This window comes from Tenrec ecaudatus, chromosome 1, assembly GCF_050624435.1.
Source record: "Tenrec ecaudatus isolate mTenEca1 chromosome 1, mTenEca1.hap1, whole genome shotgun sequence".
In the NCBI taxonomy this organism is placed as follows: domain Eukaryota; kingdom Metazoa; phylum Chordata; class Mammalia; order Afrosoricida; family Tenrecidae; genus Tenrec; species Tenrec ecaudatus.
In genome coordinates, this window is record NC_134530.1 from 111,139 (window position 1) to 137,612 (window position 26,474).

Sequence of the window (26,474 nt, forward strand, 5' to 3'; positions counted from 1 at the left end):
TCCAACAGCGTGTTTATTGAAGGTGCACAGGAGTCCAAGCCCAGTCCGCCTGGACGGGGGGGTGGACACTATTTACAGTGTGTGAATAAGGTGTGGGCCCTGGCAGGGTGCGGCAGGCAGTCCAGCGTGAGGTATGTGTTGGCTGTGCCGGTGGCCACAGTGCCCTGACAGCAGCACCCAGCAGCAGGTAGGTTAGGGGGATTGTACAGCTGGGGGGTCCGCCGTAGACCCCAGGTCTAACTTGGGATACTGGGCCCCACGCACCTGGCCCAGAAGCTGCTGATTCTAAACCCCCCTTAGGTGGCCCTAAGGTTTGGGTTGCTGGATTCTGGGCCCCACTCTCCTGGCCCAGAGGTGCAGGTTCTTGCCCCTTTAGCCCAAGCTTTGGCAAAGTGTCCATTTGCTTCCTGGCTTGGGTTAGTTGTCCCCAGGTTGGGCCTCAAAAAAGGCAAGAGTGACTGGTGACTGCCATGCATGATGGGGGCAGCAGGGGAACCAAGGAGGGAGGCCACGGCATTGAGGCAGCGTGGCCCTTGCAGGTAGCCCCACATGCCTTCCTGACCCTCAAACCAGGAGCAGGACAACAGCTAGCAGCGAGACTCACAGCACCTCGGGACCCCAAGGCCCAGGGACATGGAAGACCACAGGTCTTCAGGAGACAAGTGTGGACCTAAGCTGTACCCTGCGTAGCCTCTGGGGGCCCTCCCACACTCCTGCTCAGTGGTCCCCATTACCTGCCATCCCCTGTGGTGTGGCCCAGGATTTCCATTCTGTGAGGACATCTCAGAGCCCAGTATAGAGCATGGTCTGGTGGAGACACTTGGGTCTGGGTCCCACCCGTGAATGTTAGGGACATTCTGCCCTGCTCCTTCCACAGGCCCCTGCAGTCCGGACACAACCAGCCCCTGCTCACTTGGGAGTCAAGAGGTGGTGTTCAGGTCCCCCACCTCCCTCCTGAGGCCAGTGCCCAGCAGCCAGCCCAAAAACCATGTCCCCTCCTCCCAGGACAGACAGACGGGAGGCCGCTCTGCAAGTAGCAGGCCCTCTAAGCCCCCTCCCTCAAGGGCAGTGCCCAAGAGCCGATTCAGTAAACCATGTCCCCTCACAGGACAGACAGACCAGAGGCCGCTTCGCAATGCAAAGTGGCTGTGACTGCAGACCCCTTTGTGTTTGCAGCAAGCAACACCTTCTGGGATGCTGTATGGTTCTGCAGAGAAGACCTGACTAGGTCTTCCTACAGCAAAATACCAAGACCCTGGGCAGAGCCCCCATTCACCCACAGCTCACCAAGAGCAGCCCACTCCATGGAGGACCCCATTCACAGATAATAGTGTCCCCAGGGAGGTTGTGACCAGGGCAGCAGGTTTTGGGAATCCAGAAATGACAGGGTCAGTGCCACCATGGCAGGGGACATGTGGCTGCCTCCTTGTGCCCTAACATGCAAGCCCTGGGGTGAAGACCAGAGGGACTCCAGGGACTTGCCCAGCCCATGGCCAATGGCAGCTGGTGACCCCATGCTGACCTTCAGGTCACCCCAGGAACGAGAGATCGGTGCCAGCCCAGCCTGGGAGTCTGCCAGCTGGTCCTCTTCCTCCCATCCCCGCTGTCCTGGCTGCTCTGCACCTAGTGCCAGCCCCACAAGCCAGCACTCCCCCAGCACCCGTCTGAGGACTGCGCTGCACCGACACCTAGTGCCAGCTGAGCTTGCTAAGGCATGCCCCAGAGCCATCATTAACAAATTACCCAGCGCCCTAATTACAGGCGCTACAATGACAGCTGCAGGCAGCCAGGCGGGGGTGGGGGTTGTCCCACAGCCCTCCTAAGGGTGCCTGTGTTCCAAGAGCCAGAGAGGAGTTTAAAGTCCCATTGGCCCCTGCCCTGCAGGGCCTCTGTCTGAGCCCTGGGTAGTCCACAAGCTCCGCTGGAGAAGTGAGTTATAGGCGGTGGTAGCTGTGAGGCCCAGGGCTAGGGAGGACAGGACTGCCCAGGGGTGGACACACACTGTGCCACAGGGCCAGGAAAATATTGTGGAAGGCCGGCCTGGCCGTTATTCCAGGAGACCCGCAGGGGCAGCAGCGGGAGCCTTCTCTACAACTGAATCGGGGTTGGCTGCTGCAGCCATGGGGCTGGGCACATAATTGAAAGGGGGAACCCGGGCTGAGCGGCTGGGCGAGCCATGGCGGCTGGCAGGGAAGCCCCCCGCTGGGATGCTCAGGCCCTCGTGGATGAATGGGGCAGTGGGGGGCGCCTTGGGTGGGCTAGGTCCGTCCACCTCGCTTCCCAGGGTCCCAGGGCCTCCCGCTGGACTCTGGGGAGGCTCCCTGCTCTCCAAGCTGGGGGAGGTGCTGAAGTTGGTCTTGGGAGCCAAGAAGTCTTCCGTCTGAACCACTGCATCGCTGGTCTTGCGCGGTGGTGAGGGTCCGTTAGGGGTCCCTTTAGGAGCCTCAGTGCCCACCAGCGGCAGGGCTGAGGCAGGCAACGTGCTGCGCAGGATATGGGGGACGTCCTCATCCCGGATGCGCCGCCACGTGGTGCCTGGGGCAGCCACCCTGGGCAGGCCACGAGGCTCGCCGTCACTGCCGCGGCGAGCACTGTCGGCCAGGGGTGCGGAGCCAGCGTTGTCTGGACCACGGGCCACGCTGATGTGCGGCAGTGATGCATAGCGCCGAACCGCCTCGGGCTTGGGAGCCTGCGTGCGCACAGGCAGGCGGCTTGGGCTCTCCGAGCTGGTGCGCCGGGGCTGCCTGGCAGCAGGGCTGGGAACAGAGCGGCCCGCGGGGGTCCGCGCTGGGGTTGGGGGCGCCCGAGGGGGTGCACGTAGTTCGTCGCAGCGAGAAGAGCAGAGGAAGACGGCGGGCAGCGCAGGGCGACCGCGGCGAGGTGAGCCAGCTGGCGAGGTCCTCGGGGCTTCTGCCGGAGCCAGTTCAGTGCGGCGGCGGCGCGCCAGTCCCGGGGTCTCCTTGATGAAAGTCAGCTGCCTCCGGAAGCCAGAGCGCTCCGAGGACTCGCTGCCGCTAGAGCGTGCCGAGCCCAGACGCACCAAGCCCAGGCGGTCCCCGCGTGCGCCGGCGCCACCGTCTGCGCCCGCACGACCCCGCGGCCCCGGCTCCCGCGCCGTTTTGGCGAGTGGCGGGGGTGCGCGCCTCGCTGGCTTCTGCATGAACGGGATGCGCACTGGGGACTTCTGCGTCTTGTGAGCCTTGGCCAACAGCGCCCGCGCCGGCGTTCTGGGTCCGGAGGAGGAGGAGGAGGTGCTCGGCCCGGGCAGGGGTCCCGGCGGGGTGCTCGAGGGACACTTCCTAGGCGGTGGCGGGGTGCCAGGGGAGCTCTGTGAGGAGCCAGGTGAGGGTGTCTTGGCCAAGCGCGCAGGTGGCGTGGCGCTCCTTTGCGGGGGGCTGCGTGGTGCCAGCTCCGAGATCTTGCCAGGCCGGTGCAGGCTGCGAGACCTCGAGGGGCCGGGGCCGGGGGCCGGGGCTGGGGCAGTGGCAGCTGGCTGAATGGGACTAGTCAGCCCGGGCTTCCGGGGGCCAGTGCGAGGGCCCGGAGTGCCTTTGAGCTGTCCCCGGGGAGTGGGGCTGGGCACATAAATGACCGTCCGACCCCGCAGTACGGCAGGCACGCCGGACGCCGCCTTCTGAGCGCCACGCGGCTGCTCCAGGCCACTGCGGTCAGTCCCAGCACGTCTCTCAGGCCGTCCTGTGCAGCCCAGTTGGCCCTCCGCCTGCGGCCGCCGCCCCTTCCGGTCCACATTGGGTGCTGATGCAGAGGGCAGGCCAGAGTTGGCTTCCGCCTCTTGGGTAGCCGCCGCAGCTGCCGCCTGGTGCAGCCAGGTGACAATGGAGTTGGCGCCCTCCTGGATGGCCCGCCACTCAACGCTGTCGAGGTCAGAGGCACCAAGGTCCGAGCCCGCCCCCTCCTCGCGGCGCTCCCGAGCCACCTCGGCCGGGGGCAAGGCTGTTCCAGGCTTTCTCCGCCGGGACCCCGACGCAGGGGGCCGGCGCCTGGACATAGCCGGGCCCGTGCAGCGCCGCGCTAGTTCCTGATCGGCCTGTGGGCGGGGTGACCCGCTGCCACGCGCAGCAGCCAAGCCTGAGCCCTTGTTGGCCGCAGAGTCCTTGCTGCTGGCCGCCTTCAGCTCTGGCTCAGGCTCACTGAGGGAGCTGACGGATGAGCTGAGCGAGTAGCAGGGTGGCGTCTCGTCGGCAATGAGGTTTGGGTGCACCCGGGTAGGTGGCAGGGCGTTGGGTGTGACTCTGGGCGAATCTTTCCGGCCGGCCTGGTGCTCCCTCTTTAAGGACCGGGGAATGGCAGGTGCCTTCCGACGGAGCTCGGTAGCGGCGGAGGGCTCCTCCTCGTCAGACTCGTTGTAGAAGCAGTACACGGCCTCCTCGGTGGGCGTGGTGAGGCAGAGAGACTGCATGCCTGCGTCCCCGCGGGCCGGGCCGGAGCAGGATCCCTCGCGGTCAGAGAGAGCACTGGGGGACCGGCCAAGAGGCAGCTCCATGCCCGTGCGGCTCCTGCCTTTCCCAGGGCTCGGCTCTGCACTCCGGTCCACACCCCCGGCCCTGTGCCGCGGGCCTGAGGCCTGCCTGGAAGAGGTGGGGCGACTGGCCTGTGCCTGCCTGACCGGCAGGTCTCGAGGTAGCCCCTGCAGGGTCTCGTCGCTGAGCGAGGCTGCACTGGAGAAGTTAACGGGCGTGCCTTCGGCCGAGTCACTGCCGGAGTCTTCGTCGCCGGCCGGAGCGGGTACCAGCATGTACACGGGCACAGGGAGCGCGCGGTGGTGGTGGTGGTGGTGGCGGCGGCGGCGGCCGGGCACCAGCGAAGAAGCCACTTTGCACATGCGGGCAGGCACAGCGGCGCCCAGGCACGCACGCAGCAGCTCCAGCTGCGCGTCAGTGGTAGCGACAGGCGGGCAGCCACGGGGGGCGGCGGCAGCGGCCGGCGCCTCTAACCGGGCACCCACCTCGTCCGGCCGGCGGTGCCCCGCGAAGCCGCTGCGCTCCGGACGCACGGGCGGCAGCAGGCGCAGCTCCACGTCCTGCTGCACGTAGTGCTCGTGCAGGGGCAGCGCGCTCAGACTGGAGGCGCAGGAGAAGTTCTCGTCCGGCTTCTCCACAGTGAAGCGCACGCTGCCCGCGTCCAACTCCGAAGGCAGGCGGCAGCGCTCGCGGCAGTCGGCGATGTCCAGGAAGCGCTTCACGTAGCTCTCCCACTGCAGGCAGAACTGGCTGGCGGCCCCGCCGCGTTCGCCCGGCCCCGGCCCCGCAGCCGGCGGCGTCTTGCTCCGGCTGGGCGGCATGGTTTGCCCGGGGCTGTCGGGCAGCTCGCTGGGGCTCACCGTGCCACTGCCCAGGCCGCTGCAGGGCTCGCTGGCTACCGAGCTGGCGATGGACGGGCTCTCGAAGCTGCCCAGCGAGCTGACTGAGCTGCAGCGGCTCAGCACCAGCGGCGTCTCCTGCACGCAGTTTTCGGACGAGCTCGAGGGCGTAGCGTCCTCCACGCCCAGGCCCCGGCCAGGGCCCCGCCGCGGCGGCGCGGGGATGGCGACCGGAAGTGAGGCCCCCGGGGCGCGCCACGCCGCCCCCCGGGTTGCCTCGCCGGGCCCCGCCTCCTCCAGCACTTCCAGGGACGAGTCGCTGTCGCCCAGGTCGCCGCCCTCGCTGGGGCCCGGGCGGCCAGCCGAGGACAGTGAAGACAGCGAGCTGCAGCGGGACAGGCAGAGCGCCGCGGAGGAGTCTCCGGCCGCGAGCGTGGGCGGCAGCTCGGGGGCGGGGCTCTCGGCCGGAAGCCAGGCTTGGGTGCGCGCCGGAGGCACAGCTCCTGCCCTGGCCATGCCCTCAAGCAGCGACACGTGCTGGTACGTGGGCGACAACTTTATGGTGCGCACGCGCGCGTCCACAGGCTCCCGGCCCGGGGGCTCTGCCCGGCCCCCCGGAGGGTCCAGGTCCAGCCGACCCGGCCTCGGGGGCCCACACGGGGAGTCCTCGCGGTGTTCGGCCAGTGCGGCCAGCGGGCAGGGCCGCATGTGCTCGCGAGGGCAGTAGCCGTCGCTGGTGCTGCCGCTGTTGAGACTGTCGTTGGACAGGCTGGCGTGCGCCGCCTTGAGCCTCAGCAGCGGGTGGGCCCGGCTACCTGCCTCTCGCCGATGCCCCTCGGCCCCCCTGGCCGGCGAGCAAGACTGGGAGCGGCCCGCCCTTGGTGGCAGCGGGGCCTCCTGCCCGGCGTCGCCCGCGGAGCTGAGGCTGAAGCTGTCGTCGGAAGAGGTGTGCAGGGCAGAGATGTCCTCCACTAGCCGGTCTATGCGTGCGACGGCCAGCGTCAGCCTGGCCTTGGCCGCCACCGCCACCTCCCCGCCAGCAGCCTCCTTCTCGGGCTCGGGGCCCCGGCGGGTGGGCGGGGTGCGGGCCAACGCCTGGCCCTGCAAGAGGGGGCTGCCCAGGAAGTGGGGCAGAATGGCTGGGCTGGGGGCCTCGGTGGCAGCGCTGGCTCCGGCCGCCAGGGAGGGCACATCATCCTCATCGAAGCAGCCCGAGTCGGAGGCGTAGTCCTGGGCCGGCCCCTCCAGGTGCCTCAGGGGCGCCAGTGGCTTTTTGGTGGCTGGCACGGACACTGGCAGGCTCTCCTTGTCCAGGTGGTCGAGTGCCTGAGCCAGGTGCTGGGCATCCAGCTCGGCCTCGAGTGCCCGCTGCTTGCGCACGTAAAGACTGGGCACGCAAGTGCCTGGGGATACGGCCATGGCTGCCGCCTGGTATTTGGCCGGCCGGTGGGCCAACAGGTTTCGCAGGGCGGCAGCGCTGCCCAGGGCGATCATCTTGTGCTTGGAGTGGACCAGGTTGCGTAACATACCCACGGCGCCCAGGTCCCACAGCAGCTCCTGGTCACGCGGGCTGCGCGCCGACAGGTTCCAGAGCGTGCCGCAGGCGTTGCTGACAATGGTCAGGCTGTGTGAAGTCAGGTGCTGCAGCAGCGTCTGCAGGCAGTTGTGGTCTCGAAGCACCTGCCTGGGGGGGGGGTAGGGTCAAGGGAGCTGGTCACCCATTGTCCCCGCCACACACCACTGCACGCTCTGGGTGGCCGGGGTGAGCTGGGATGTCAGATGCGCTCGGGGAAGCTGAAGTGAGTCTGTCCCAAACTCACACCAAAAGGAACCTTTTTGATTTTTTGTTCTAAAGAATAAAGTCTGAGAATATTACTTGATAAATGTGGCCTTACCTTAATAACTCTGCATTGTTATTTTAGTAATTTAAAAATTTAGTAAAAATAAATAATTTAGTAATTACCTTTTAACAAGAGAAGCAGAGAAACAAAAAGAAACACATATTATAAGGAATAAGCATTTGTTACTTATATATTAGAATACACCAGGGCCTGTCAAAAAGGTTGTGGGAAAATAGAGTGAAAAGACCTGAATTTTCCAATGACTTCTTGAAGCCACCCATACCGCCTTATTTTAATATTTTAATATATGATATTTTAGTGTAAGTATATAAGTACTACAATGAATAAATTTATTTTGTTATTTTGTACATATTTTAATGCTATCCCATGAAAGGGAATGTCTGAGTTATTTTAGTAGCAACTACAACTGTTAAGATAGATCAATTTAATTTGCTTTAAAATAGCAAGCATTCCTCATTAAAGCCCAAAGCAAATTCTGAGTCCATTCAGAGCCTAGAGGACAGGGTAGAACTGTCCATGGGAGCCCGAGACTCTCACCCTACCCACGGAGAAGCCCTTGTCTTTCTCCCACGGAGCAGCTGGTGGTTTCAAACTGCTCACCTTGCAGTTAGCTGCGCAACACACAGCCACTGGGTGCCCAGGGAGGAGTGCTCCGTAGCTAAACTTGACCTAATAGATGCGTTCAGTTTACCTGAAGCAGCATAAGCACATTGAGTACTAAAAGTAAGTAAATGGATAGGTAACAAATAGTATTAAAATATATGGTAAATAATATAGACACATAAACTAAAGACAAGTGATTTAAAGTTTTCTCTACACCACACAAGAAGCCCCAAACTCACTGCCACTCAATTGATTCCAACCTTTAGGATAGGAATGAGCTGCCCCTATAGGTTTGTGAGGCTAGCTGTCTTTCCTGGGGCAGACGGCCTCCTCTTTCCCCCATGGGGCCACTGGGGGGTTCAAACCACTGACCTTGGGGTGAGCAGCTCAACACCCAGCACACTATGTTGCCAGGGCTCCAACTTTTGCATAAAATATGCATTACTTATTCATATTACTAAGTGGTCAGTTTGTTTACACAAGTATTTTATCTAATAAGCAAAAGATATTTATGCTAAAATATGGTTTGTGATTAGTCTTATTTAATAAATACATATTTTAACATAGTATTAAGCACTATCTTCCTGTGTCTGAATACAAAAATTAGTAAATTTTGTTTTTTATAATAAATGTTATTGATGTTAATATACTTAAACTCATTTATTTTCATGTTAATAAGTGAAACATTACTATATATGTATAAAAATGAACATTATTTCTTTAGTATTAAGGCTATTTGATTTCACTTATTTTAATGAATGTTTTACACGAAACAGATTTTCATTGAAGCAAAACCGAACTGAAAAAAAGAACCACCACCTCACCCACTGCCACTGCGTCCATGTGACTCTGGGACAGCGCAGAACCCCCCCCCTCCCGTTTCTGAGACTCGGTTCTGGACAGCAGCAGCCTCATCTCTCTCCTGCAGAGCAGCCGCGGCCTGGGGTTGAACTCCCTACACCACTACAGGACCAGCTCGTCGCTGAAGCATGTCCTACTGCCAGTGACCCTTTCTACAACAGAACAAAACACTGCCTGGTCTTGTGCTTGAGCCCATCTTTGCAGCCACTGTGTCAGTCCATCTCATCAGGGACCTCTCTTTGTTTTGTCCTGCCTTCCACTTTACCAAGCATGATGTCCTTCTGCAGGAATGGGGTCTCTCCTGGAAATGTGTCCAAAGCATGTAAGACGACGTCTTGCCATCCTTGCCTCGATGGCCGCGCATCTTGCAAGGCAGATGGTACTTTCAATCATCTTCTCCAGCGCCACCATTCAAATGCAATGGTTCTCCGTCAGTCTTCCTTAGTCAGTGCCCAAGTTCCACATGTATTCGATGCAATTGAAGATGATGGCTAGGGTCAGGGTCAGCTTAGTCCTCCCTCAAAGTAACCTCTTTGCTTTCAACACTTTTAAAGAGGTCTTGAGCATCCTGTTCGCTTGTTGCAGTATGTTCTGGTGGTGGAGTGAGTTACATGGTGTCTTCTCGGAAAACCAAGGACACAGGTTGACATTGTCCTTTGGAGGTCAAAATAGGGTCCAATGAGTGGGACTTGACTCGGTGGCAGTGGAAAGTCATGGACATTTTATTTTAATTAAATTTTGTATTAATAAACAGATTTCAGTACATAATTAAGTAAATTTTATTTTTTAATAAAATAAGGATTATTTTACTATTTTAACTAGTATTTTACTTTAACAATGAAATTTGAGATGCCAAGTCTTGCCCCCAAAGTCTTTTTTTGGGGTTCCTTGGGGACTTCATTGCTTTGGTCCCCTTGCTGCTCGGTTGCACTCCCTTCGCGTTTCACCCAGCATGGAGGGGGTGAGACCGGGTACAATTCCTGCGCTGTGTCTCCCATGTTGTCCCCCATAGCGCTATGGGTCAGTGAGGGGATGTGTGTCTCCTGGTGGGGCCGGCCTGGGCATTGGCTGCTCTGAGCAGGAATACCCTCTTGGGGCTTGGGGGGCCAGGATGCGTTCCACTCGCTCTCTCCCCACCCCACTCCCCTCTTAGTTTGCTCCGTGTGCTCTAAGAAGACTCTGTATTATGTTCTCCCCCAGCTGTAGCTTCAGTGCTGTCCTCTGTAGTGCATTCTTATAGGGAGGGGGACTCGATCAGAAAACATTCATGAAGGTCAGCAAACAGACCTAGAACTATCTAGAGGCTTTTTTCCCCCAGCTCTATCTATATAAGATAGGCAGGATAAACAATCCTGAGGAGAAAACAATGGGGCTGCCGGTTTCGTGGGGGACACAGGAGAGGGAGAGGCGGGGGAAAGGAAGGGTACACTCAACAATCCGAGGGTCAAGGGAACAACAGTGATCTAAAATCGATGGTGAGGAGGGCATAGGATGCCTGGTGGGTTTTGATCAAGTGCAATGTAGCCAGGAATTACTGAGAGATGAATGAAGGTCGAACATGATAGTGGGACAGGAGGAAAGTAAAAGGAAATGGAGGAAAGAACTAGGAGACAAAGACCATTTATAGAGGTCTAAATACAGACACATACAGATGTAAATTTATATATAATGATAGTGAAATAGATCTATGTATATGTATTTATATGTTAAGTATTAAGGTAGCAGACAGATATTGGACCTCCATTCAAGTACTCCCTCAACACAAGAACACTTTCTTCTAATAACCTGGCATTCTGATGCTCACCTTCCCGACAAAATGGGTGCATAAGCTAATGTGGTAAAGAAAGCTGATGTTGCCCTGCTATTAAAAGAAATAGCGTCTGAGGTCCTAAAGGCTTATTAATAAGCGGCCATCTAGCTGAGAAGCAACAAAGCCTACATGGAAGAAGTACACCAGCCTGTACAAAACAAGCAATCATATTGATGTGAATGAGGGAGACGTAGTGGAGACCCAAAGCCCATCTGTAGACAATTTAATATCCCCTTACAGAAGGGTCACAAGGAAGGGACGACCCAGCCAGTGTGCAGTATAGCACCGATTAAATATACAACATTCCTCTAGTTCTTTAATGCTTCCTCAACGCGCACTATCATGACCCCAGTTCTACCTTACAAATCCAGCTAGACCAGAGCATGTACACTGGTATAGATAAGAGCTGGAAACAGAATCTAGGACAGATAAATCCCACAGGACCAATAATGGGAGTATCTATACCATGAGGGTAAGGGGAAGGTGGGGGGAGAAAGGGAGAACCGATCTTAATGATCGATGTATAACACCCCGCTGCCCACCCCCCACCACACACACTCAAAGCGATGAACAACAGAAACGTGGGTGAGGGAGACAGCGGACAGTAAGGTATGATAGTAATGATCAAGGATTCCTTAGGATGGGAAGTAGAGGAGCTGAAAGCAAGGCTCATACAAGGGCTCAAGCAGAAAGAAACTGTTTTGAAAAGGATGATGATGTACAAATGTGCTTGACACAATGGATGGATGGATGGATGGTGATAAGAGCTGTAAGCTCCCCAATAAAATGATTTTAAAAAGAAATTTGACCATAAAAATACAAATACTAAGTACACTTTGATGATGATTATTTAACAAATTATTTGTTAGAAAACAATATTTTAGAGTAAGAACTAAAAATAGGCATTTTTAATGTTAACAAGCACTGTTTTATTAATCTTGCCTAATGAGCGTTGTGGCATAGTGGTTACGCACTGGACCACTAGCCACAAGGTCAGCAATCCCAAAGCATCGGTGGAGCACGAAGGGGCCTGCTGCCCCTGTGAACAGTTACAATGCCAGAGATCCCCAGGGGCAGCCTACCCTGCTGTCCCGTGCTGTGAGGTGGCTGCAAGTCAGCATGGGCTCGGGGGCAGTGAGCTGAGTTGCAGTGCTGAGTGAACATTATCTCAACAAATATTATTGATATTAATAAGTAAGCATATAATATACATACTAAAAAAGTACATTTATGTTATATAAAAGTTGGTGTTATAAATACTCATTAATAAGCAATGCACATTTTATTTTAATATAAGTGTAGCCTATGGAAGTGAATTGAAGTAATGTACACTGTACTATCATTTAAAAGTAATATATACTTTAATAGTTTTGATTATTTTAATAAACAATTTTAGCATTGTAAGTAGTGAAAGTTTTATTTCTTTTCCTGAATAATAAATGTGATCCATTTATTATTAATACTATTTAAGGAACTTGGTGGCACTGTGGGTTAGGTGTTGGGCAACGAACTACAAGGTTGGCGGCTCAATCCCACCAGCCGCTGAGAGAGAGAAGGATGAGGCTGCTGCGCTGCTGGGAAGGGTTGGTCTCACCCTTCAGGACTGGATCAGAACTCCCCTTGGTGTCAGAATCGCCCATCCACTGTGACCCAAACGACAGCACTCGGGCTTTTGACAAAGTTCAGAGGTGAGGCGAAGGGATGAGAGAGGACACGCTTGGGAGCGCGTGGGGGGCAGCAGTGGGTGAGTTGGAATGAAATGCATATGCATTTTCTATGTTTAAAATCGGTGGCCTGCTCTGTAACCCTTCAGGTGCTTCACAATAAGAAGTCAGAATTAAAAATAAAAGCCGTCCCTCCTCGGGCAGCCTGGGGCGTCACAGTGGGTTTGGACTTGAGTTGGGCTGGTAGCACCAGCTGCTTACTATGTGCTCTGTTAGCACAAGAGTGACTTCTATTTCACGAAATGCAGTCAAGGGGCTTCAAAGAATGTGTGAAAAATGAAGTAAAACATGTGTCTATGAACTTTTTTGAAGCCCCCTTATGTAAGTACTGAAAATAAGTAAATTTTTGGTTTTAACAATCTTTACTGGTTAGCTAATTAACTTCTGTTTTCATTAATATATACCTTGCTTGGTTCAATAAATATTGCTTTTAATATTGCTATTTAACAAATATTATACACTAATAAATAAAACTAAAAGTAATTTTTACAGTAAGTCTACTGAAATAAGTTTTATCTTTCAGTAATATGTGTTTTTAAATCCATGAGCTCTTAACTTAATAGAGAAGTGACTCCAGGCCACATGTGGGATATACTTACACAAAGAGAAGGGTGGTGGCAGAGAGGTTAGGAGTTGGGCTCGTAACCTCAAGGTGAGCAGTTTGAAACCACAGGCTGCTCCGAGGGAAAAAATGGGGTTTTCTATTCCCCCAAAGAATTACAGCCTCAGAAACCCACAGGGGCAGTTCTGCCCTGCCCCAAAGGGGCACTAGGAGTCAGAACCGACCCTTGGCAGTGAGTTTGGGCTTTTTGAGTCTCCGGGAAGAGAATACAGCCTGATGCACCGGTCCATCACCTGTCTCCTTCGTCACCATTGTCTCCGGCCCACAGTTCCAGCAAGCACGCCCCACCCCTGACCCCCACCTGCTAACCTGTAGTCCTCGCGGGTGGCAATGAGGCTAGAAACGTTGCGCAGGATCCCCCCGCCACTCTCGATGATGGCCAGTGCGTTGCTCCGACACTTGTAGGTCAGCGTACTGACTAGGAAGCCCAGGGCGCCTTCCACCTGGCAGATGGCCGCCTTGTTCTCTGTGCTGTGTGCTGACAGGTTCCACAGGGCGCTGAGCACACTCTTCAGGGTGGACTCCTAGGGGGCGCATGTGCCCATAAAGAAAGTAAAGAACTGGCCATCTCAGCCCTGTCTCAGCAATGGGTTGTTGGGCTTGAGTTCTGCTGGAGACGGAGGACTCACCACCCATCGCTGGCTTGTCCTTGCCTGCTGACAGAACTAAAGAGCTGCAGTGGCAGCCGTGTTCCCAGGTTGCATTGAGTCCCCAGGACCCTGTGCCCCTCTGTAGCACCATCCTCTGCATTCCCCACACCAGCAACCCTCTGTGCCCCGCCCTCCATGCACCTGGCAGGTCCTCCACCCGGACGCTCCCACCCGTGCCGTGCCCCTGCCCTGCCCCTCCAAGCACGTTGCCCCCTGGGGCACCCCACCCTCACATACTCTGTCCCATCTGTTCCTGCCCCAACCCACCCTCTGCACACCGGCCGCCTCTCCTGACCCACCTTGGAGGCCCTGAGGACACACTGCATCAGGGCAGTCATACTGCCGACCTCCCTCAGCACCTTCTTGCTGCTGATGTCGGCACGCCAGGACAGGTTTCGCAGGATGCTGGACACCACCTGGGGCCGAGCGGTAGGTGGCCAGAGTGAGGCAGAGGGGCAGTGGTGGGACACCAAGGGGCTAGAGACCTGGGCACGGGCTGGCTGCCCCCGTGAGCTGTGGGCCAGAGACCCCAGCTTCACCTCGCAGGAGGAGGTGGACACCCTCACCCCACCCCCACCCCCATGGGTACTGCAGGCTTAAGGGTCCTTGCCCGCACCTGGTGGAGCTCCTCACTGTCTGAACCCAGCTGGGCCACGATGGCCTCCATGCAGCCCCTGTTGGCGCAGAGGGTGGCCTGGGGAGGAACACAGGATCATAACCACTGCGGTGGGGGAAGAGGCACCTGTGGGAGACCCCTGGGCCCCAGCTCCTCCCCGCACCCTCAGGTGGGGCGGGGTGTCTCACAGCCAGGAAATAGCATCCTCTCACAAGGGACCTGGAGGACGTGTCCCGCTGCCCCTGGAAGCCTCAGTCTACTGGGCTATTCTGAGGCGGAGCTGAGGGTCGGAGGGCTGTGGGGCCCCCAGGGCCCTCCGCCGGGCACCTTATTGGCCACATCCCCGAAGGTGAGGTTGGTTAGAGTCATGCCAGCGTAGCGACGCAGGGCAAGGTTCAGAGGGTCCCGGGTCATCTTGTGCATCTCAAAGTCCACCTGTAAGAGCTCAGCCACGGCCTGTAGCCCACCTGTGGGGACATGGGAGGGGCCGTGGTGAGGGGAGGCAACCCCACCTTCCCTCCTAGAACCCTATCCTGTGCCATATGTCTGCCTTCCTGGCCAACTCTGTGGCTCCAGGCAGCCTGAGCTGGAAGCTCCTCTGGCCCGGGGTCCTCCTAAGGTCTCCTCATCACAGACACACATACTCAGTATCCCCAGCACAGGCCTGTGCCCACACTCATCCCAGCTGAGCAAGGTTCCCGGCTCCCTCCCCAGTGCCCAGCGCTCACAGGGTGCCGCTGCCCTCTGTGGGTTAGTGTGTTCCTGCTGCCTGAAGCTGCCACCAACTCCAGAGTCCTCAGGTGCCCCAACACACACGCACTGGCACAATGCACCCGATCCCAGGGCCCCTTGCTGTTTCCTGCCTACTGCCCTGAACACTGAGCCTCAGAGGGTGACAAGGTGACAGCCAAAAGGGTGGCCTCAGCCAGAACTGGGGACAGCATGTTGCTCATGGGGCCTGGCTGGGCATGGTGACCCTGGGGTTCTTCTGTCCCCTCTGAGCCTCACTGTTGGACATGCACTGACACCCAAGACCCACATAATCCCAGAAAGTGTCCCCGAAGGAGGCAAGTGAGACACTTACCCAGCTCATTCATGGCCCGGCGATACTCCTCATCAAAGGACAGCTTCATGATGGCACAGGTGGCCTGGCAGATCTGTGGCTCGGTAGGTACAGGGGCTGTGGGGCAGAGGCAGGTCAGAGAAACACCTGATGCCCTGCCTGTCTCACCCTCCGCTCACAGGCCGGCCCACTCAGCTCTGAACCACCCTTAGCCATGGGCATGGCCAGGGCCTTCACAGCGGGGCCAGCTTGTCACCACCAGGGCCCAGCGGCTCAAGGAGGCGGGGCAGCAACTGTGCACCCACTGCGTGGGGCCTGCACTCACCGCCAGTGTCGCTGGCACCACCGGCGTCAGGGCTGCTGTCACGCGCGCGCAACCAGTCCCAGCAGGTCTCGCAGTAGGCGCGGACCTGCTCCAGCACGTGCAGCACACGCATCTCCTTTCGTGCGAGGCCCTGGTCGGGCTGCGAGAAGACGATATTGTGCAGCGCTGCATTGGCACGCATGCGCGCATCCTTGGCACCTGGCGCCCCGGCAGAGCCTGCACCGCCCGCTGGCCCCAGCCCAGCCTCGGCGCCATGCAAGATTTGCAGCAGCAGCGGCAGGCAGCCTGAGCGGCGCATGGCCACACAGCTCTCTGGCGAGCCGGACATGGCGAGAAGAGTGCGCGCAGTGTCTTCTTGGTCGCGAGTCGCCAGCATAGACAACAGCCAGAAAACCACCTCCACCTGCGGGAGAGGGGTTGGGCGGGCTCAGGGGGCCTCAGCCGCCTGCCCCCCAGGGCACCCTAAAACATAGGAGTCCTCTTCTCCTCCTGGGCGTGGAGGGGGAGGGGAAGCACGCCTGGGGAGATGGATGGGTAAGGGCGGCAGAGACATACACTACCAGAAGATAGCCCCCAAAGGAGGCCAAATGCCTCCGGTGGGGTCTCTAGGAGCAGCCCCCACATGCAGGAGGACAGTTTGACCATCCAGTGTGTTCCCAAACACACAGGACATGTATCCTGCTCACCATCCAGGGCAGGTGCTTGACACCTCCAGGGCTGGATAGGGACACAGGGACCCCACCCTCACCTTGCTATTGCCTGGCTGAGGGGCGCCGTCATCTGGGTGCGGGGGGACCTCTGTCTCGGGGTCCTCATCCACTGGCACTGACTTCACTGCCAGCAGTGCCTGTGGGGAGAGCATCACGCTTGGGGATTCACCCTGAATGCACCCCACGGGGTCACAGGCTGCTGATGCCAGCTGATAGCTGAATCCCCAGTAGTGCCTGGGGCCACCCAACTCGGCCCTAGCTGCTCCTCTTCCATAGTACCTGGGGCTCCGTCTGCTGCACCCGGTCCTGCGCCTCCAGCAGCTCCTTGTCGATCTGCTCCAGGCGGGAGGCGCGGATCTGTGAGCAAGAGGCAAGACTGGGTCACTATCTCCCACTGTGGCTCCACCTACTACCCTTGTGGCTCCACCTACTTCCTAGAGTGCACCCCTTGCTCCAGCAGCTCCACCCATCCGTGGCTATGACCCCAAGTACCCAGCGGCTCCACCCACCATTTAGAGCTCCCCTTGTGCTTCCAGGATTCCACCCACCCTTGGCTCTGACTCCACCCATTCCCACTGTCCCCACCCACTCCTTGGCAACAGTAAAGCACAAGGGACAAAAACATTAATTCAAAACCAAACCAAACGTGCAGTGAATCCCTGTGTTTCTGCATCAGCAGTGTCTCTGCACCCTTGGCTCTGGCCATACAACATGTTTGTCGCCAAAAATGTCCCCAAAGTTAGTTGATGTGTTCCACAATACTGTCAAAATTAACTCCGTTAAAAGCTGTGTTTTATTTGCATACTTATTGCATGTACCTGCATACCTGGGGTTGCGTAAAAATTTCTCGGCAGAAAACGGAGTGCAGGTGGGAAAAGTTTACGAAGTCAGGCATGTGTGGGAATTAAAGTGACGAGTGAAAAAGAAAGCTTAGCCTTTGAGAACCAAGTCCTGATGAGGGGCAGCGCCACTAGGACAGTGTGCACACGCGGTGTACTCAGAGCGAAGGCCTCAGCAAGGCCTTTAAAAGTCAGCCCGTCCTCCCAGGGCACCACCCCACCCTGGTAACCCCTCCCACTTCCACTGTGGCTCCTCCTACTCCCACAGAGACTCTGCCTACAGTCCAGAGCTCAGCCCATCCTCCCAGGACCACCTCTCCTGGCTTGACTCCACCCACCCTACGGTGACCCCACCTACAATGCGGGGCCCCATCCACGCCCCCATGTAGGCCGGCCCACTGGAGTCCAACCACTCCTCTGAAGACCACCTCTCCTCTGACTTGGCTTCGCTGCTCCCTTCCAGCTCTGGCTCCACCCAGCATCTAGCTGGACCCAGCCCAGCTGGGCTCCTCCACCCTCAAACGTCAACAGTCCCGCTCGCATCTGCTTTACCCACTGTTTGGATACGACTTCTTTTAGTCCTATGATTCGCCCCAACTAACCCCAATGCCCTCGCCCAGAGGGCCCTGTTCTCTGAGCAGCCAAGCGCACATCTCCAGTCCTCTCAGACTGGCTCCACCCTCTTCCAGAAGAGGCTGCGTCCACCCTCAGAACTGGCTCCAGCACAATCAGAGCAGCGCTAGCCAAGCACAGCCTAGTCCCACCCACTTACAGATTTGCCTCATCCACTCTCAGAAGGGCTCCCCTCACTCACCCCAAGACCTGGCGCCATTCACTCACAGACCTGGTTCCACCCACCCTGGCCCCACTCAACTGTATCAAATGCTAATGCGTATTCAGACCTTCCACAAACGCCGTTTAGACTCCACCATTTCCTTTAGGACTCCCCGTAGTGATGCTCTCTGATTTGCCCAACGCATAAGACACCGCCGGTAAGAGTCTCAACCCTCTGACTCGCTAGGCCACGCCCACACCACACGCCCTGCCCCCATCGCCCCGAGCCCACCTGCGCGCGCTGTACCATCTCGTCTGAGGTGCCGAATCGCTCCTCCATCAGGGAGCGGATGTGCTGTGCCTCGAACTCCAGCTGCTGCCGGATCAGGTCCATCTGCATGGAGAACTGCTGGGAGGGGCAGCAGGCCCCGGTGAGAGCGCGCCAAAGCAGACTGCACCACCACCACCCCGTGCCTCCCCCGCTGCCCCGCCCCCGCTGGGCAGCCCCAGGACTCACAGTGTCCACGTGTGGCAGCTCGTCGAGGCGCTTGGACAGGCCCTGCAGTTGGGAGTAATACCACAGCTTCTCCTTCTCCTCCTTCTCCATCTCGCTCAGCAGAAAGCACCTGGGGGGAGGGGGGTGGTGTGTGTGTTGTGGTCACTCCCTGCTTGCCTTGGCTCTGGGTGGAGGCTTTGAGGGAGGGCTGCTGGCCTAACTGAGTAACTAAGCCCCGGTTAAATTGAACGGGAGACAGGGGAACGGAAAGGCAGTGTGCCCCCTGGAATGTGGAGTGCAGAAGGAAGGGAAGGGGCTTGCCTGAGGCCACACAGCCCACAAGGACCTGATTTCAGGTCCCTGTCTGAGCCCCCCAGCCAGGCTGGAGCGCTGCTGGCCCTTTCTCCACAGAGCTTGCCTGAGCCCATCTGGCTGCAGGCCTGACACGGAGCCCTGGCACTGGACACAGGACGGTCTGGGGACTGCCTATGTGTCAGGGAACCCCAGGGATGTCTCGCTGGAGACATTCCCTTGGCCAGGAGTCCCACCCTGTTTCTCACTGAAGCTGGGTGCCCAGGCTCTCACCTTTCCCGGTCCAGCTCCTCCAGCAGGTGGATGGTGGCCCTGCTCAGCTCCCCGACACCATCCTTAGAGGTCCCAGAGCTGTGGAGGGGGCTCCCCTCCGGGCTCCGGGTAGGGGGCTCTGGGTCCAGGGCTGGCGTCTGGAACTTGAGGTTGTACAGGCTAGAGATGTCCACCTGCAGGGCTGGGTGGGGATAGGGCAGAGTCAGTGGGGCCCAGAACCCTGTCTCCGAGCTCACATGCAGGGTGTAGGGCATGGGGACAGTAAGCAGGACCCAGCCCTCTGGCCCCCAATCCCACATGCAGGGTCTGGGGAAGGGGTCGGTCAGCTGAGGCCCTGCCCTTCATTTTCTCGGCCCCACATGCAAGGTGTGAGGGCGGCAGTCAGTAGGGGCCCTACCCCTCTTCCCCTCAGCTCAGCATGTGGGGGGACCCATGCAGGGACCCTGCCCCTCATCCACCCACCTCCCATGCAGGTTCCCTCACCTTTCAGCTGCTCCAGCACCTCTGTCTGCCCCGAGGACACCAGCACTCGGGCCTCCTGCTCCAGCTTGCATTGCAGGTGCTGTAGCACCTCCTGTGAGGTGGGGGGGGGGGGTTCAGGATGGCTGCTACCTGGCTTCCCTGAACTCCCCCCGGCCCGGGCCAGCTATTAGGCTCTACCCTTGTGGCCTGTCCACCGTCCAGCCCCAGAGCCACCCACCTTCATGTCTGAAGTCTCCGTCTCCAGCTTAGACAGGTGGCTGGAGTTGTCACGCAGTTCCTGCCTCAGGTGGCTGTTCTCGGCCTTCAAAGCCTCCACCTGCCGTACCAGCTGCTCATACGATGCCACGGAGCTCGTCATCTTCAGCTCCTGCAGCGCCTGGGGCCACAAGTCAGGGTCCGTGAGGGTCCGGGGAGGGGCGGCTGGCACCCCAAGCCAGCCCTGGCCCTTGAGCTCTCCCACCACGTCAGGGTTCCCAGGCACAAGCGGGGTGGCAGATGGAGTGACAACAGACATAAACAATGGCCTGAGGAGTCTGAAGCAGGGACAGAGCCCCAGCTGGACACACAAACAGCCCAAATGTCCCACACAGGTAAGCTCACAGACACACAGGCTGACCGCCAGACAGATTGACCCTCTCTGAGAAGCCCAAAGGCAGGCAGGTGGGCAGATGGACACCCAAGAACACCCAGGAGAGGGTGGCTGGGGGATGACTGGACAGACAGACAAACAGATAGACAGACCCTAGCCCATCAGGAGCACCTGGCAACTGCAAGCCGGGATGACTTGCAGCCCCCTGCTCCCTCCCTCAGCAGCTAGGGCTGGGGAAGCCACCTTCATGATCAGGCACACCAGGCAGCCTTGAGCGAGCCCTCAGTAGCGCCCACTGCCACCTGCCCCATGCCCTCCTGCCGCCACCGCCAGCCACCAGCCACCCCTTCTTCTCTCTAGCTGTCCTTTCTCGCTCTGGCCCGGCCTCCTCCCTCAGGCCAGCTGGCCGCACCTCCACCCTCTGCTCAGACCTTCTGCCTGAGCTGGCGTGGTCCCCAGCCTTCCTCTTTGTTCCCTTCCCTCTCCTCTGCCTTTGTCTGAGACCACCAATGGCAGCCAGCCCCTCCAGCCCCTTCCCCAGACAGCCCCGCCCACAGCCCCCCCACCCTCTAGACTCATTCATCCACTGCCTCTTTTTCTCTCCCTCCTTTCCTTCCAAGAAGCCCCACCTCAACCTCGCGCCGACGCCCACTCTGGAACCACCCAGGGTACAACTGAGCATGGAGTGGAGCTGGGGGCCTGGCTGGGCCCCCAACCACCTAAGGACCTACTGGGTGCCCAAGCCCGGGGGCAACCATCAGAATCAGACCCTACAGGCTCTGGAGGCACAGCACAGCCTCACTTGCTCGGACCTTGGTCTGCCTATCTGAGCAGTGGGCGAGCTTGGCCGGCCAACCAGCTGACCAGACTCCCCCACACCGGCAAGGCCAGTGGGATGACATCGGGGCACGTGGTCTGGAGACTGAATGGTGTCTCAGGAGGTTGGACCACAGCCTTGACCTCCTTCCCTGGTGCAGGTCGTGCCCAAGGTTCTGTGTGGGTCATGGGTGTAAAATCCCAGGGGTCTGGCCCAGGGACTGTCCTGCTGAGGCCATCACCATGGGTCCAGATGGAAAGAAAACCTCAGTGTATGACCCTCTGGCTCTCCACATCCAGACCCCTCATGGGCCCCTCTCATAGGCATGTGACCCTCCCCAGCTGTTCCCACCCACTAAGCCTCTTCACATCAGACAGTCACTCTGCCTTCTCCGAAGACTGACCTTGGCAGCAGGGACACTCGGTGGGCTGCCCTCAGTCAAGACTTGGGATGCCAGTTCCGCCAGGTTCTGTCCCACCCCCACCCCCCCATCCTCTCTGAGTGCCTTCCAGTTGGACACCCTCACCCAGTCTCCCATAGGGCCCTTCAGACAGGTAGCCAGAGGCCCTTCCCAACTGCTCCTCTCCAGCTACTCCCTCTCGTGGATCCCAGCAGTCTCAGGACCAAGACAGCTCGCCCACAAGCCCACCGCCCTGGTGGTGCCTGGTCCTTGCCCCTTTGGCCTAGGCACACTGTCCTGCTATCCTCACTAGGTGTGGAGTCACCTTCCTGTTAGCTTGCCCTCTTTCCTGTTAGGCCAGGTACCTTCAGGGAGAAGAGGGCCACAGAGGGTCATGCCTCCCTCTTCATTGGGGTGGGAGTCGGAGCAGGTGCGAGATCAGTGGGCTCCCCAGACCCTTCTCTTTCTTCCAATCCAAAGCCCTGCTCTGCAGAAAAGGACACTGAGTCCTGGTGTCGCAGCTCCAATCCCGCACGCAGCAAGCCACCGCCTGTCTCTAGAAACCTCTGTGAGTGGGTGTGTGTCTGCCACCGGCTTCAGCGACACAGATGCCCACCTTCCTGGGGCTCCATTTCTCCTCCAGCCCCCACCCGGAGCCAACCTGCGCTGACAGGCGATAGGATGGACCCCGGGTAGCAAGCAGGTGGCGTCCCCTCCCCTCAACCCGTCAAGACGCCGCTCATCGTCTCACCCCTTGCGCTGGTGGACGCTTTGCGCCTGGGTCCTCAGCCCGTCCCAGGTCCGCAGGACCCACCTGGACTTGGGGCCTGGTCTCTTGGCAGCGCAGGCAGTGGGGTCCAGGTCTGACAAAGCCGCGTCCTGGCCTGGCCAAGCGGGCGCAGCCGCCTCCCCAGCGCGGGGCGAAACCACCATGCACGGGGGAGGATGCGGGATGCAGATACAGACGCGGCGCCCAATGGCAGCCCGGGAAGACCGACCAGTGCCATGGCAACAGCGAATGGCGGCGCGGGGCGGGGATAGCGGTGGCCGCGGGGTGCAGGCACTGGGCCCGATTTCAGGGCTGCATCTGAGGGGCGCTGAGCTCCCCCACCACCACCACCACCACCAGGGGAAAAGGCGCCCAGGGAACCGGAGGAGGACGCCCCACGACCCGAAATCGGTGAAGTCGCCTCAGAGGCCCTGGGACGAGAGTCTCGGGATTTGAGCGTCAAATACCTAGTCTGGGATGTTACATCAGAATCTTTGTGGGGTGGGGTGTGAGTAGAGTGCTGCAGCCAGGCAAGCTTCCCTCCCCACCCCCACGAATCTTGTGGACCCGAATCAGGGTGTGACAATGCTTGTTGAGCCTAGGGTCTTCCCAGGGATCCAGGCCAGTTCCTCCTGCGTGGTATCTGCACCACCTGGTGCATCCTGAGTCAGGGCCTCCTCCCAGCCTCCTGGGTCTGTCTCTCCACACAGCCCGAAACCGCCCCAGAAGGGATGTTGCTAGAGCAGGGAAGGGCCTGGAGCTTCAATGACCCTGGCCCTCAGCTGTCCCTGGTCCCAGAGACCACTTGAGGGTTTGTACCCACAACCCATCTTTCCAGCTGCTAAAGTTGGAAACAGGAGGGGGCTGGGCCTAGCCGAGCAGAGCACATCTGTTACCCCCACCTGCCCTCAATTTCCTCCTCTGCAAAATGGGAGGGCAATGGCCACAGCGATCATCTGGAAGGCAGAAGCACTGAAGCCAAGCACAGAGGGGACCATGAGGCTTCCTGTTTGTCTAGGGTGGCCAGGCTCAGAGGCACCCAATCTATGAGGCCTGGGCAGTGATGCAGGGAGGAGCTTGCTGTGGGGGTGGGGAGGCTGCCCTGAGAAGAGGACCCTGGCCTCTTCAGAAGGGATAAGGGCTGGCCGGAGTGCTCAGCGTGGGGAAGTGCCCAGGCCAAAGGCACAGTACATGACGATCAGGAGCTGCTGGGCAGATGATGGGGCTTGGCCCAAGGGTGTCACAGAGGGGTGAGAACATGGAGGGGCTCTTGGGGGTAGGCTGACCATGGGAGATGAGGGTGAGCTAGACCAGGTTGGGGGCTGTCCCACGCCATGTGTGCCTTCTGCGTGTGCCCGTCCCTGGTCTTTTCCACTACCACATGGGTAAGATGGTACTGGACCTTCCCAATTAGATAAGGCCAGTCTCATGGCTCCCCAGCCACTCTCAGCCAGGGCCTTCCAGGTGGCAGGAGCATTGGAGGTCCACACACAGGTGGGGCACTACCACTCAGGGCTGGGCTTATGGCTGTTGTTACAGGAATGAGGACTACCCTGGCCCTGGGCTGCCCTCACTGGGCATGGCTCGGTCACATGGTGACAGATCCTCAGCTGAGGTCACATGGAGGTCCCAGAACCCAGAGCAAGCTCTTTGACTGCGTGCTTCAGGAACACCCTAAATGATCACTCTGCAAATCCCGGGGCCTGCTGGATGCAGCATGGGACAGTCCAGCTCAGATGAGGTACCCTCTTGGGCCCATGCTCTCCTGTGGCCTGTGAGCTTCGACTCCAGCAGCCTGAACTCAGTAGAAGTCAACTCATGGAGGGTCTTGGGCCTGACTGTGGGGCATCCTTGTCTGTTTAGTATCCCATGTTCTCCCCATTGCCCTCTCTGTAGGAGGCTGGGGGCTGAACCAGGGCCCCCTCCTCCCGGGTAGGGGAAAGGCACAGAAACAGACCAGGTCACATGGCGGCGATGGCAACAGCGCAGGGCCTGGCAGGTGAAGGGACTGTAGGCGGGGGGTGGGGGGGGAGACGGGGGGGGGGGGACGCCCAGGTCTAAGCTTCCCCATCTGGAAGGGGGTCGGGGGACAGGCGGTCCTGTCAGCACCACGGACAGCTCCCTAGGACTGGGGCAGGTTTTCCGCAGGCCCTCCCTCTACAGGAGGCTCAAGGTCCGGCCCTGCTTGGGGTGTGACCTTGGATTCGGGCCTGTTTCCCCCGCCTTCCAGAGCGGTTCTAGCATAGCGACCCTGGAGCTTGGTAAGTGGGCAGGGGTGGGGGTGGGGGTGGCAGGTAGGGAGGATCCCTGTTAGCATCTGTGGGCTGACCAGCCGGGTGTAAGGCGTGGTTCGGTCCCCTGGTTGCCTGGCCCTTCTTCACATCCAAGCTGCAGAAACCCTGGGGGTCTCCACCCAGGCCCTCCGCTTTCAGGGAATGCACGCCTGCGCAGATCGGAGGCAGAGGGTGGGGGTCGCTGCAGTGTAGGTACCTCCGGAGCCCCTCTCCCTACTGCGGTTTCCCTGGTAACCGTCTCCTAGACGACTGCGCAAGACCCCAGTCCGTCAATCCTGGGATGCCCCTGCGCCACCCCCCCCCGCCCCATCCCTGTGCTTCAGGCCCCGCCCCAGCCTGTGTCGGCCTCCTCGGCTGCCCGCTGTCTGGAGCCTACCCGCCCCTCCAGCCTACCTGGTCCGGAAGAAGGTGCCCACGGCCGGGCCGACACCCTACCTGGTCCCCAAAAAAGGTCGAATGTAGCAGGCCCAGGAGCCCCATGAAGCCGCCGCCACCCAGCCCGGACAGCTACCCCGCCCCTTGGCCGCCAAGGAACCCGTCCGGTGATGCCCATGCGCCTGCGCGAAGGGAGGGAGGAGCGGAGCGGGTTCCACCCCATGAGACTGCCACCAGGAACTCCGAGCTAGGCCAGGGTCTCCTGGGAACTCCGTAATGGGAGGGAGCCTTCGGAGTAGGGATTGCAGGGTGATGGGTGGGGAGGTTCCAGAATAGGAAGTAGAAGACATGGGCAAATGGCGAAGTAGGAGAGGAGAGGGGGTCTTAGGCAGGAAGTCCGTGGGCTGGGAGACTGGAGCCCTGTGGGGGGAGGCGGGGGAGTGCACATGAAGGGACACCCTGGAAGTGCTTCCTGAGCCTGTCCAAGCCAGGTCAGCCTGGGAGAAAGGGCAGGGTTGAATCTAGTGCACTGTAAGGTGTGATGAAAGGCAAGATAGGGCTGAGGTGGCCACTGGCAGCAGCAGGGGGCACAGGCCCAGGCAGCGCCCACCCAAGACCCCAAGCGTTCTTGCTGGGAAGCATTCCTGTACTTTAGGGCAGGGCGGAGCTGCCAGGGCCAGTTTGAGTGCCTTGAAAAGTGGGGGAATCTGGGGTAGCTGCTATTTTCCCATTAGCATCCAAGCAAGGACTGTGGATAGGGAGGTTGGAAACAGCAGGATCCTTCTGGGGAGATGCCTGGGGGTGGGGTTAGCACCCACTACCTTAAGGCTGTTGTTGCCTATTAACTTCCAGACCCACCATTTGACAGTGCCTCTTTAAGGGAGCCAGTCTTGCCTTAACAAGGGCTCTGCCATACAGGCCCAGGTGGCACAAAGCAGAAGGGGGCAGCCACCTCCCATCTGATGTGTGAACAAGCCTGTTCCCCATTTCAAAATGGTCTCAATTTCCTCCCTTCATTATGAGCCTTATTAAGAGTTTGACCAAAAAAAAAAAATAAAATAAAATTAAAAAAAAAAAAAGAGTTTGACCAGTTTGCAAATGACCAAGATACAATTACTCTGACAGGGCAGCTGAGGGCCTTGTTGGGACTGCACAAAGGGACAGGCAGTGAGGGTTCACTTAGTGAAGCTAGAAGATAGGCCAGACTTAACTCTCCACAGTAGAGTGGCTGATGGTTTTCCACTGCTGACCACTCGGCCACCATGGCTCCAAGACAAGCCCACCCTCCACCTCACTCGTCTGGAGGGAGATGCTCAGCTCCAACCAGTGCTCAGTTCTTACTTGGTGGATGAAGTCCACCATGGTCAGTCTTGGGCTCCTGGTTCCATCAAAGATGTGTCTTGTGCATCCAGGGTCACTGTGGCAAGGCTTCAGGGTCCAGAGGATGGACCCCGCTCCTGGCTCCTCTTGCTAGTAGCAAGATGGCCCAGCAGAATGGCAATCACAATCCAGTCCAACCACCTCACAACTGGTCGCTTCCACTGTCCCCCAGGCTGATCAGGTGGTCAGTCCTCGGTTAGACAATGGCCATTGAGTGTTGGACTGCAGCCCTTGACAGTGGGGAGACCCCTGGCCAGCCCTCCTGCTACTGCTCCACAAAGACCCTGTAGTGCACTGGGTTTCCTGGCACCCAACCTCCATTGGGCCCGTATGAGCCCCACCCATGCAGCGCCCCCTTTATGTGGCTATGGGGATGGTTACACAGCAGTGGACCCAATAAGCACGTTGCCAAAGCATCACTGGGTCTTCATGGTCATCAGTGCATGGCCATGGACGTTGTCCCAGTGAAGCTTGCTCATGTGTGGGTTGTGGGTCTTTCTCAGAAGC

At 58.7% G+C, this 26,474-nt stretch overlaps 1 protein-coding gene across 1 annotated transcript; it reads right to left on the reverse strand.

The window, feature by feature from the left end:
• Positions 1 to 24,744, reverse strand: APC2 (APC regulator of Wnt signaling pathway 2). The gene is made up of 15 exons (XM_075543575.1): positions 24,606 to 24,744; positions 19,561 to 19,719; positions 19,344 to 19,434; positions 18,861 to 19,041; positions 18,297 to 18,405; positions 18,072 to 18,185; positions 16,446 to 16,523; positions 16,205 to 16,303; positions 15,457 to 15,859; positions 15,153 to 15,248; positions 14,396 to 14,535; positions 14,069 to 14,146; positions 13,752 to 13,868; positions 13,112 to 13,326; positions 1 to 7,004 (listed from the first exon to the last, which is right to left on the reverse strand). The coding sequence occupies exons 1-15, from the start codon at positions 24,690 to 24,692 to the stop codon at positions 2,048 to 2,050; spliced, it is 6,924 nt and encodes a 2,307-aa protein (XP_075399690.1). The 5' UTR covers positions 24,693 to 24,744; the 3' UTR covers positions 1 to 2,047.
• Positions 24,745 to 26,474: the final 1,730 nt, after the last annotated feature.